The 13,054-nt window shown below is 39.4% G+C and overlaps 1 protein-coding gene across 1 annotated transcript; it reads right to left on the reverse strand.

The window, feature by feature from the left end:
- Positions 1-632: 632 nt before the first annotated feature.
- On the reverse strand, positions 633-12,944 carry fbxl9 (F-box and leucine rich repeat protein). The gene is made up of 11 exons (XM_074677384.1): positions 12,565-12,944; positions 11,958-12,059; positions 11,380-11,514; positions 6,850-7,029; positions 5,820-6,125; positions 5,518-5,731; positions 5,137-5,294; positions 4,812-5,027; positions 2,928-3,140; positions 2,631-2,848; positions 633-2,551 (listed from the first exon to the last, which is right to left on the reverse strand). Exons 1-11 carry the CDS (start codon positions 12,616-12,618, stop codon positions 2,371-2,373), a joined length of 1,977 nt encoding a protein of 658 aa, XP_074533485.1. The 5' UTR covers positions 12,619-12,944; the 3' UTR covers positions 633-2,370.
- Positions 12,945-13,054: the final 110 nt, after the last annotated feature.

Genomic DNA, 13,054 nt, shown 5'->3' on the forward strand with positions numbered 1-13,054 from the left:
TAAACAAACGCAGGTAGTCTGCTAGGATGAATTGACATGATGAGAACTAGAGCCTTATTTAGCGGTGTTTTTGTGTGAAAGTAACGCGCTGAAAATTCTAAAAAATAAAGCGTGAATGCAGACCGATATCAGATTTTTTCGGTGGGAGTCCGTTTATTTGTGTTTTTGGTCAAGTAAAATATGGCCCTGTCTGAGTGCAGAGGAAACCTGCAGAGGAGCAGGGAGGGGGTGTTTGGTGCGAGCGCTCTGGGCTTCTGCTGCACAAAAACACTGCTGTAGGGGTAATTTCTGCCCTAAACCTTGTGATAGGACCCAACTTGTTCCATCCCGGAGTATCACTTTAAGTAAAACCCAGTGCTTCATTAAGTTATGGCACAAAAAAAAGAAAAACATTTCAAAGGTATGAAAGTGGGCAGTTTGTTTTTAGTGTTTAAAATGTGAAGCTTGAATGAAAACAGGCTTATTACACGCAGATACTCACCGCGTACACCTCCCAGAGGCTCATCATGATCACTATGACATTTTTTCTCTAGGTACCAAAACAAGCTTCTCTTTTTTCTTTGAGCTTAAGGCCAGCATACATGAGCCATAATGGATGGTGAACAACTTTTAAGTCCCTCAGATGCAATCGCTGATCCTAAAACAGCTCCAGGTTGCAGCAGGTACTTCTCTGACGGGGATGGAGCGCTCAGTGTGAACACTACAAACAGCTTCCTGTGATCTGACACAGCTCCACAGATTATCACCGAGTCTTTGAGTATTTTCTGCCTTTTTTTCATGGTAGCGGGTTCTTTCATTTCAGCACAGTCTGACTGTCCCTGCAGTGCATTTCTGACGTGATGAGACTCAGATGAATTGTTTCCTTTGGGTGACTTCATGTGAATAAACTGACTTTTACTGAGGAAACAAGAAACCTGTGTTTGTGTGTGTGTTTTGCTCATAAATTTTGATTTATTTATAAAATCATCATCATAATTGTACCTTTACAGTGTGCTTCTGTCATAGTGCTTCATATAGTGACAAAAAATCAGCAGTGTACGCACAGTCAAAGGAGTTATATCATGCCTTCAGTCAGGCAACAGAAAAGTCCTTCAGATGAATTCAAGTACATTCAACGATACAATTTTAACTGTTACATTAAGCTTCTTGTAGTATCCAGCAAATAAACAGACTTCCATTGAACATGTCGCAGGGTTTGTCAGCCTTTTCACATCTGCTTGAAATAATCAAACTCTGAAGGATTCAGTCGATGCAGCAGGAAGTCAGGCGTGCTGCTGGCATGCAGTACAGGGAAACTCAGACCAGCTCTGTCTTCAACAGGAGACCATGCAGACACTTCAGCTTTGGAGTAACTGGTTTTATCTCATGTCACAGGTTGAAGTGCAGGATTACTATTAGGAACCACTATCTCACTTGGCAGATTCAAACTAATAACTAAAGACAGTTTCATCCAGTTTGGCCCTGTGGTTAAATGAGCTACACCTGTAGAGGCTTCAGTCTTTAAACCCGGGAATAAAAAGCACACAAAAAGACACCAAGTCTTCTGTTTCTATTTAAAAAAATAAAACATTATGAGATTGTTACAATACACTGTTGAACAATCTATAAAGAATTGAACAACTGTGAAGATTTAAAGGACGATTTTTCCTTTAGATGCAGAAAAGAAAAATTTGCTTTTGTTTAGCAAACATACTGGAATGTTTTTTTCTAACAAATGAGGACTAAAATCTTTCACTTTATCCAGTGTACCTTTAAAAAACTGATCCACATGAGTGACATTAAACAAGTTACACAATTTTTGTATATTTGATTTATAATTCTATATGGGTGTGTATGGCCTTGGCTTTAGCCTCTGGCTTCGAGAAATGAAGCTGATACAGAGGTGCTAAAAATGCTGTTTGTCAAGAGTTGGCTTGAGGTTGGCTCCAAAATATACTAAAAGTTCCAGAAACTACACACATTAACTAAAAAAGGAGATTTTTACAGCAAAAAAAAAAAAAAGTTTGCAGCCTGTTTCAAAGAAATGATTGAATATCTCAATTCTCCAACCACACAGGGGGGATTTTTCATATGACTCAGCACTTTAGAAGATATTAAAATGATGAGTTTGCACAATCAGAGGAACAAAGTTCCATCAGGGGTTTTGGAAAACCAGGACCACAAAAAAAGAGAGGATGTTTTGTTTTGGACTCTTGTATACACTGAATGAGGTAAATGTCCGTCTTACAGCAGCTGTGGTTCAGGTGTAAGGATTTCTGTTCCTGTACTAATGTGCTGCACCTTTAAACACTGCAGTCGTTACAACTTCAGCTTTAAAACCTTCAACCCTGTCTCCTACTCAAATTTTAAATAAACTACTTGAAAAGTCTTTCAATCGTTCAGTCCCAGTGTGAGGGTCAGATCAGCCCCACCTGTGAATCTGTAGTTAATGTTTTCCAGGAACGGCAGCTGTGACTGAAGGAGGTCCACTGTTGTGACACAGATGTTTTTGCACCTTGAGATGTCGAGTGTTTGCAGACGCTTGCAGTGCTGCATCAGGAGGAACAAAGACCTGAGGGGTAAATGTAAAAGCAGTCAGACTCCATCCTCTAGCAGAGGCTGCAGACAGAGAGAAGGTGTATGAAACTCACCTGTCTGTGATTTTATTACAGCAGGAGAGGTAGAGATGCTGCAGTCGGCAGAGGTGAGGTGCAGCCTGAGCTATGCCGCGGTCACTGATACCCGGGCAGTGAACGAGTGCCAGGCTGGTCAGGCTGCGGCAGTGCCGGGCCACGGATTCTAAGCTAGCGTCAGTGATTTCTGGCAGCATGGACAGTGACAGACGGTGGAGGTCTGGGTAGCGCACCACCTGAAGGGCAAAGAAAAGGTGGTGTCAGTGATTTTCACCTTCTTAAACCTGACAGTGAAACATTTTCCTCTCCTCTCACCTGTGTGATGCTGCTGTCGGTGAGTTTTGGGCAGGAGGAGAGGTCCAGCTCCTGCAGCCTGCTGAGCGCCAACAAAGAGGTTGCAGTCTGGTGTTTGAACTGCTCCAGGTCATTGTTTGTCACCAGCTTGGGTCGATCCTCAAACGGCAGACGAGGAGGTTTGAAAAAACCCATGTTACCAAATGTGCGGGTGAATTTTGGCTCCTTTTCTCCCTGTTGGAATAAAAACCATATAAACAGGTAAAATAGAGCTCCTTTGGTTTATGTGGCCCCCTACAAATCAGGCAGATGAGTCAGGTGTGTGTGTTCACTGTCAGTGTCAGCGTACACTTGACAAATCAACATTGTTTGCTGAACTGTACGTTACACATGAGCAGGGCTCTGCAACCTGCAGCTCTGGAGCCTGGAGGGTATTGATGATTAGAGACATTCAATCTAAATAAAGTCTTGCATTCACATTTTGTTGAACCCAAAATGCATCGCATCTTGCAATAAAGTCTGCCATCTGTCTATTTTACTTCCTACAGCATCAACAGCTCACTAACTTTCTCTCACCTGTGGCTAACCTCAAGTTTTACAGCCCTGCTAAGATAGCTAAATCAACAAAAAGAAAAGCCTGGAAGGAAATACGTATTTTAATTCTGTGTGGATGGATTCATCTAACTGCCAACGTGCCAACTTCATATGCATGCTCAATATGTGATGAGACATTTGCAAACAACAAAAACTGCTGAGTTGTGTGTAGGGATGGGCACTTTTATAGGTACCGACCGAATTCAGTAAAAAGTACCGGGTACTGATTTACCTAAAATCAAAAGGAACCATGTTTAGGTACCTAAATGCATCCTTGTGACTGTAAGGGAGTGGAAGAGTAGGCAATTTTCCATGCTGGACATGAACACAGCATCGCAAGGTTATATATTGAAGAATCAGTATGTTAAATTAAAAAAATAAGATCTAATTATTAAACAAATTCATATTTATTGCCACATAAGCACAAAAAAGTACTAACATTTGGTATCTTTAAATACCGATACAGATTGCCAGATACCGGGTATCAGTATTGTTTCAAATGTAAAAGGTACCTAATTGTGTGATATAATCAATATATGTTATCAAGTTCAAGTATTTTGTTTTTATTTGAAATGTTTCCTCTTTTTTTTTTAAATTATAACTTTGTAAATTCTTGAAACTTCAAAACTGTTTGAGAATATTACAAATTTTGGAAATTTAAGAAAAAAAAATTGTGTGCAATTTAAGCAGTTTTGACATTTCAAACTTTTTTTGCAATTTTACATTTTAGCAAATTTTTGAAACTTAAAAAAATGCTATATTTGCAAATTTATTTATCTTTTTTTATTTTTGCATTTTTTATATTTTTTTAATTTTTTAAAATTTCAATTTTTAATTTTTTTTTACAAATTTATTCAAAAATAAAAAGAGCAAGAATTCACATGTACAATTTAATAAATTCAAAAATAAAATTTTGTTTCTATAACATTACTAGATTCTATGTATAGGATTTTATACACTTCATTGTCTCTAATGTTAAGATAAAGTAGGTTTTGCAGCTCCAGAGTGTTTTTAATCAAGGTGAGCTGAGACAAAATGGCTCTAATGAAAGTAAAGGTTGCAGACCCCCGCACATGAGTGATTCACTGTTCATTTATTTATAAATTTAAAGTTATACAGCTATCATCATGTGGACCACATATGCCAAGCGGTCATGTCATTTAGTCTTCTTCCTTTTAAGGTTGGGCAGCCCTGTTTGTGGAGTGTAAATAACAGTCTCAGACCATCCACATGTGACCTTCATCAGGTGGAGTGTCATTTTGGGGGATTTGGGGCTATTTAAAGAAACTGTTTGATTAACAAGGTCCTCACCGTATCCTGGTCGTGTTCACATTTGGCTGTTTCCTCAATCCCCAGCAGACCCCAGTCTGTGACCTCTTTACAACATCCCAGCCTCAAAACCACCAGCCTCTGCAGGTAAGTAGTGATGGCGCGCACAGACAGGTCAGTCACATTGACACAGGACGTTAAGTCGAGCTCACGGAGGGAATCCCCAAGAAGCCGGGTGAGAGAGAAAACTGCAAGATCCTGGACACAGAAACCAGAGAAGCTTGTTTTTCCTGCATTATTTTTTCAAAGAGACGTTTGAGTAAACACAGTTCATAGGGACAAATATTGCATAACAATACAGACTGACACTAATGTAGGTGCAGCTCCTGAGGCTGAGTGTCTCCAGCTGTGCTCTAGCAGTCCTGGATCCAGACAGACCTCTCACCATCTCTACACCGCTGATATGCAGACACTCTGACAGATCCAGACTCTTCAGGGACGACACAGAAAGGAGGTCAGCAAGGCCTGTGGAGGACAACAGATCAACATTCTTAGGTCATACATGAATCCTTAGCAAACCGCAGGTCACAGTGAGACATGTGCATTGATGTTTGCACATGTAAGGAGACAATATTTTGTTTGATGGTAGCTGCTTACTCTATCTGTTTGGTGTGTGATCTCTTCAAAAGACCAGATTATAAGTTTTCATTCTATCTTTCTCACAAACCAAAATTGAAAACACACGTACCTTTTTCAGTGATCCTCCAGCACTGGGACAATGACAGGCGTGTCAGTGACTTCAAGCCAGCGGTGGCCTCCACAGACCTGTTGGTCAGATCTTTGCAGGCACTGATGTCCAGCCTCTGGAGGCTCGGCTGGTGCTTCACCAGAACCTCCACTGAGTAGTCGGTCAGCTCTTTGCAGCCATGCAGACTCAGTTCCTCTAAGGTCAAACCTGGAACCTGGAACAGACAGGACTTGAGCAGTCAGGCTGCGGCTTGTGTTGGCAGTAAATTTAAGAACAGTTGCAGGGACTTGAGGTTTTCTGACCTGAGCAACGGTGCGCAGAGACTCAGGGGTGATGGAGGTTCTGCTCAGGTCCAGAGCAATCAGGGTGGACTTCTGCTCCGTCAACAACTTCCTCAAGTTTCTCAGTGACAGCAACGCTGATGAGTCTTCAACAGCTCCCACAGGGCAGCCCTGATACGGGTCAAACTCAAAAGCAATATGGCAGCCGGCCAGGGAGAGGCGGCGGAGGCGTGGAGTGCAGCCAGTGAGCCGGTTGAAGGTGAGGTCTGAAAGGTAGCGCAGGTCTGATAGGTCGAGTTCTTCTAGACCAGAAAGGGCTGATCTAACCTGGAAGAAGAAGAAGAAGATGGAGTTCGACCTCAAACCATGTAACCATTACCACAGTGGAAAAACAATAAAGCTGTGCACACATTACAGCCACAATAAACATTTAATATGGGGCAGTAGTATGAAAGGTGACAGTTATCCTGTGCTCTGACAGAAATGCCTACACGGTCATATTTATATCCTGTGCCACCACCCTCCGCCTTTCCCAAAGTGAGATACTATTTCTGATATAAAACAGCTGTGCAGAAAGAAATGTGGGTGAATTCTGCTCAAAAGGAAAAGAGAAAAGAAACTACAGCAGAAGGTTAAACTGCAGAGAAGCTACAGTTTCTCTATCCTGATATGCTCCAAGTTGCATTTTTCCTTCAAACATGCTTTGTGTCAGTGCATCAGTCTTCATCAGTTCTGCAGCATGGGCTTGTTTTCAGCTCAGATGAGGAGTATTTATCATAATCTTTTTACTTGCAACTAAAAAGTTCAACAACATGTTGTGTTCTTTCAGTTTGTCAAAACAAATCTTAACCCTTTAATCAGTTATAAAACATAAAATTAGAGCACTTTTGGGTCAGAGCATGGCAAAACATTTTTGTTATTTACACATGCGGTGTCCTAATTGATGAAGCGATTCTTATATTTTCTTACTACTATATGTATATTATGTATATTAGTTCTTTGAAAAAAAATATCTGATGGATTATTGCATCCAATGTGTATAGTACACTACCTGCCGTCTGTGCTCCTCCCTGGAGAGGAAAGCTCCCGACATGAAGAGGCTGTCCAGGCCTCTGAGGTCCAGCCTGCGGAGGGAGGTGAGGCGGGGGAGGAGGTCCAGCAGAGACGCCTCTGTTATACTGCTGCCAGGGAGGGCCAAGCTCTCCAACTTGGGGCCCAAACACAGGCCCACCTGAAGACAAGAGAAAGAGTAGCAGACGTTTTACTGATGTTTTACTGTTAGGTAGCTTAAATAAGAAAAGTTTAAAAACTCAGTGTTGTCATGCAGCACAAACACATTTAGAAATTCTTCAGTAAAAATTTAACATTTTACCAACTAAGTGACTCTATAGAAAGGGCTACATTTGATGTCCAGTATTAGTAGAACTAAGTAGTAATTTCAAGCAATGATCAATTTTACAGTGGATTGTTTGGGTGATATTTCACTTTTAATTTATACAGAAAGTAAACAGGTTTAATTTAATTTATTTAGCTAAAAATGAAAATCATGTATTTGAATTTGCAGTTTTTGTGCTGTCTGATTTTTCAAATGTCAAGTTTGCTCTTCAGAATTAACACTAGAATACATGTTTGTGAATACTATTTTTAGTATAATTTGTTGAAAATTATCATTAAAATACAATAAAGGTGTTTTAAAAACTATTTTAATAATTTATATGGATAAAACAACATTTTTTGTGTGTCTGAGAAATCTGCGTCTACCATGTTTACCCATTGAAAACAGGCCTTAAAATCAGCAATGGTTTACCCCAAAGTCACATAACTTAATTGAATTGAAGTCACATCCTTTTTGGTGGGAACCTTGAAGAAAGTGTGGCATGTTTTTACTCCTGCTCATCAATATTTCTTCAGAATAATTGTCTGTACATGGGGCGCTTTAATTGTTTGTCAACTTTGTTACCAGTATTTTCTGGTGTTCTTACTATAAATGTTAAAAAAAAAAACTGTGAAGAAAATGTACAGAAATATGAGGTGATGGAGGTCAGGTGGTGCCATGTTCAAGGTCTGCAGTTAGCACAGGAGACAAAAAATGGAGAAAATGTCAACTGTGTTACCCATCACAAAACGTACTGTTGTAGAGACAGGTTTGTCCCATCAAATTTGTTGCATGTGACTTTTGTGCCATTATTTTTTTAAATTTTGTCTTAACTGAGATATAAATGATGGGGGACATTTCTAGGTGGCAGTCTGACATAGAAATGTTGACTAGCTCTAAATCCAGTATAATATGGATCTATGGTGAAAAAATAGTCACAACTTTTGTCCATGGCACAGTTAATGAAATTATGCTCCAAACTTTTTTTTGTCACTCAAGTATTTAAAAATTCATTAAAGCTCAAGGTTGCTAACTAATGAATGAAGTAGAGATTCCAGGTGTATCATTTGTAATCAAATAAAATATTAAACAAAAAAACACTTCTTTTTTTTCACTTTTTTGTATACATGAAATGTTCCCCTAATTATAGAATCACTCAACCTCTCAGTTTTGTTGTACATAGTTATAATATTGTTGTAAATGTGTTTCATATGTACAAGGCAATAAAGCCTCCGCTTATCATGACTCCAGCAGCTGCTCTGAACCTTGGACCAGAGAAGGGTTTATTATGACTCTAATACAACTTCCTGTTCAGCATGATCGCAAATGAAAATGACATGACTGGCACCACTCAGATACTCAATGTCCTCATGATCTTCTGTTTGAAAAAAAGAAAAAAAAAGAAGAATTCCCTTCTGCCTTGAGTAAAATGATGTTAACCTTCATAAAAAGGTTCCTTGGCCCAGAAAACTCATCTCAGTTTTGCACAACAGCTTCCTCCAAAAAGCCCCCAAGGTGGGAAGATTTTCTGCCCTCACAAAGGAGCTTGTGATCTTTTAAAGGTCACAGTAACAAGGTTTTCACATGATGGTGGTGGTATAATTTCTATAAAACAAACAAGGTGCCGTAAAGTCGCAAGGGAAGCCAGTTAATCACAAAAAAAAAAAACAGAAAGCTCTCACTTCACTTTCCCCTCTCTTCATCTGCTAATGTTTTCTCCATATCCTGATTAAATTCACAGTAGAAGGATAAAAATGAATGAACTGTTTTTAAGATTTGTCTTTTTAATCAGCAAAATTTTCTGAGAGTATAAAACAGAGATGAGGAAATTGAAACTTAATTCTCTGTCTGTTTTGGATTTCAAATACAAATGTTAACCATAAAAACCTGGAGAAGCCAGTCATAAAGTCGCAAACAGGTTTAGGCTTAGTCTCTGTTTACCTGTCAAAAGTAAAATAGGCAAAAGTCTGCAGAGCATGTTTGTCGTCACTCTGCGTTGCGTGCAGGTTGACATAAGGTAAAGGGAGATAACTGCATGTCCCTCAGGTAGATAAGCTTAAGGCCCTGTTTTAAAGAAAACTGTCAAATTGTGTAAACAACCCAAACATCTTTCTATTGTTTTTTTTTTTTTTTTTGGAGGAGGTGCCAGATTACTATTAAAGTAAAATCCACCTTTAAATGCTTTACTACCCAAAATATCTGTTCCTGCATGTCTACAACACAATATGAAAATAACATCTTCCCCTTCCTTCAACTGTTCCTCCTTTCTGAAAATCTCTCCTTCAGTGAGCTTTTTGAATTAAAACCCTCATGACGCCATGAGGGGCTAATGCACACCTCGGACCGGAGTGACCCTCCCATGTCTGGCAGTTTGTTCTGTGCTCCTCCTGCAGCAGCCTGCTCCTTCACTTACGCCATTGTTCACTCCCTGGAAGACTCTGGTTTGAGGAAAATGTTTGAGGTATGAGCGAAGCATGTGTAGTGCTTTGTTTCTGGCTGCGTTAACAAACACAAGAGTCTCTTTTTATCCGATTCCCCCATGTCTGAGGATTTTAAGACCAGGTAGATGGATTTTATTTCTGATGGAGATGTATCCACAGAAGCAGAAGCCACATGCTGTATGTATTTCCAGTAAATGAAATTACAAAGAAAGCTGCTTTTATTTAAATGGTAACATACCAGAGGAAAAAAGTACTGAAGCTGTATAACGGCACAAGTAATGTCAACAAATGAAGGTCAACCTAATAAGTTTCTTTAGGTTGATGAAGCATTTGTTTGAAAGAGGCACAACTTTTAACGTTTCATTTCTCACATTTATCAATGCTGAGTGACTTCATAACCTCTTTTGGTAGTTTCATCAAGTTTTACGCGACAGTGTTGAAGATAGGATGGACGTTACAGCAGTGTCTTGTATTTCGGTAAACAGTTAAAATTAAATTCATGGATTTAAATTAGAGATAGACCGTTATGGATTTTTTGGGGCCGATACCGATACTAGTTATTAGTAGGCAAAGATGCAGATAACCAATATTTGAAGCCGATATTCATTTGCAGTCAAAGTGAAAATATTGGTGTTAAAATTTTGAACAATACAAACTTCAACACTTACCTGTAATCAAATCCCTTCAAGCATATGTTTATTAAACAGCTCCCATGCTTAGCAGCATGTTTTATAAAGTTAAATGAAAACTTTACAAATAAAAAGCTTAAGTTTTCTACAGTAAATAAAGTTTTCCAGTGAAGGTGATTTGACCCAATTTGATGATTTATTATTTGTGTTTGAGTAAGTTTTGGGGTAAAGTGTGCACCCTGGCTCACACCTATGGCAATGATCATAAGATAGGTCATAGTACAGGCCCTGGATAACTTTTGGGTTTTCTAAAGGTATATTCTTGGGAGTCTCTGGGTGTACTACAAATACCACACAATAAACAAAAAATTGGGCTGTGGGCAAAATTACATGTATTGTGAAAGAGGTCCTTTGTTTGATGATCTGAAACATTCAAGTGAACAAGAATGCAAAAATATAAAAAACCAGGAAAGGGGCAAATACTTTTCACAGCACTTTAAGAGCTGCCTGCAAAGTGTGAGAGGATTCATTCAGATGTTTAAATCTAAGCAGGTTAAAAAATCAAACTCAAATCAATTCCAGTTTTTCTTTTTAACCTACAAAAGCATTCAACACCATCTGGAGGAAAACAGATTCTTTCTGTACAGTTTTTTTTGTCTTTACCCAGTTAAAGTGGGTTGTTGTGGGAGAGCACGACAGGATGTGGTTTTGTTTCCAGTCCTCACGGAAAAACTCACAGAAACAGATACGTTTGACTCTACTGCAGAATGTCAGAGCATATCAGGTCAGAACACTCGCCTTCATGAATCATCAATTAACTTTTTTTCACTAAGCCCTATTAAAATCTTGATTCTGAAAGGAGAAAAATCCCTGAAAGCTGTGATCATCTCCTAAGGATAAAGTTGATCCCACGTCAACAGCAGGATCAGAGAAGAGGAAACAAAAAAAACATCTTTTTAACAAATTCATGAAGATATATCTGCTCTATGTCAGGGTTTGTTCATCCTGTCAAGATTTTAACCATTTACTCACATTACCTGACTCGATTTGAGGTTTCACAACGGCCTTTCATATAAAGCACCCACTCAACGTTATTCATGATTAATTTGTTGTGTATTTTAAAGTTTGTAATTTACCTCCTGAAGCAACGATCTTGAGATACTGTGTCCATCCAGCTGGCTGATGACCAGGCTGCAGCGTGATTTCCTCCCCAGACCTCTGATCAGCTCCAGGGACGAGGCTGAAGCCGGGAAACAGAAGGTGACATTTTTCTGCACAAAGGAAAAAAAGACAGAGAGGTAACAGCAAACAAAGTCTGAGTTTCAGCTCAAAATGCAAAGTGTCAGCTCAAGAGAACGCAGGTGTTGTGCAAGTCTTATCACAAGACACAGGCACAACAAACAATCTGTATGAAGTGAGAGCACAGCTTAACTAAATAGGTGAACTTCCCCTTTGTGATTCATAAGCATCATCAGAGTAACATGTGAATGATGAATCATCTGAATATTATCAAATCTGACATTCATCCTGGAAGTTACACACATTTATTATCAAAATTAAATCATTTTCTCTTCATAAAATCTGTTTCATGCTCAACTGATGTGTAGGAACACACCACAAGACAGATAATGTGTTTGGAAATGAACATTTCCAGATGAAGGGGCCGTTGAATCATCAGACAGATGACAATCGATCACCCCTTGGTGAAAGTTACCTGCAAGCTGTAGTCCTGGCTGGCAATGTACCAGGTTCGACACACAAGTGAAGACTCTTTTCTGTCTGAAGGGTGAAGAAAGCTCAGGATGTAAACTATGATCTGCAAAAGAGAGATAGAAATACAGTATTGAGTTACAGAGAAACAGAACAAGAACAAGAAACGTTGTGCCAAAAATTGATACATTTAAGAATAATACTAGATGTCACAGTTCTGTATCTAACTGTGCAGAACCATACATCACATCCTATAGTGTTGCATCGTTTGATTTTGTATCGTAATACTTCTTAATTATTCTGTTACAACGAAAACGAAAAAAGCTAATCTTGGGAATGTCATGGTCTTTAAAGCGTTACAACTCTGTGATAACTTTGGTAAATTTTGATGTGAGCCATGACAGGAGGCATATCTGGTGATGACCCAGGTTTAAGGTTTAAAGAAAGCAGAGCTGAGAGACAGGACTGTGACAGCACTAAGCGACTGAGTGAGTTATCACAGCAATAAAATTCACAAACACAATCACACCGACAGACTCCCTGCGGGTTGTGGACTGTTACTACCTCGCAAGATTTTATTCTTTTAATAAACAAAAGATGAATTTACTGACCTCCAAAGGTAGCTCAGGTGTTTCTACAATGTCCTCTCCATCGCAGTTTTCCATCTCAGCTTCTCTGTCGCTGTTAAAAAGGACTCCGGACCATCACAGGTATCTTACCTGGTCATTCCCTTCGAGAGCTAGCTGCACAAGTTATCAAGCTGTTGCTTGGGTTCACCGACGTTAGCTGTTATGCTAAAAGCATCAACTTCAAAGTGACACAATCCTGTTTTATTTTATGATTTTGTACACGTAAGCTAATCATAATAATGCATATACCTGATGTAAACAGAAACAAATGACGAGTTGTGCACCCTGGAGTCACCCCGCTAAGCTACTTTACAACGTACTGCAGGCTGTAGGTTTCCGTCCGCTGTGTGCCTTTAGGTGGATCAGCTGACTGCAGAGCACTTGCTGACGTCAGCGGGTGGAGCATTGTGGGTAACGAAGTTTTACTTCTTAGTTTCTTTCCCGCTTACACAATTTCTTTTTCGAACCGTCG

Source organism: Halichoeres trimaculatus, unplaced genomic scaffold (assembly GCF_033239565.1).
Source record: "Halichoeres trimaculatus isolate MK-OKI-2021-1 unplaced genomic scaffold, fHalTri1.1 fHalTri1_scaffold_10, whole genome shotgun sequence".
NCBI lineage: Eukaryota > Metazoa > Chordata > Actinopteri > Labriformes > Labridae > Halichoeres > Halichoeres trimaculatus.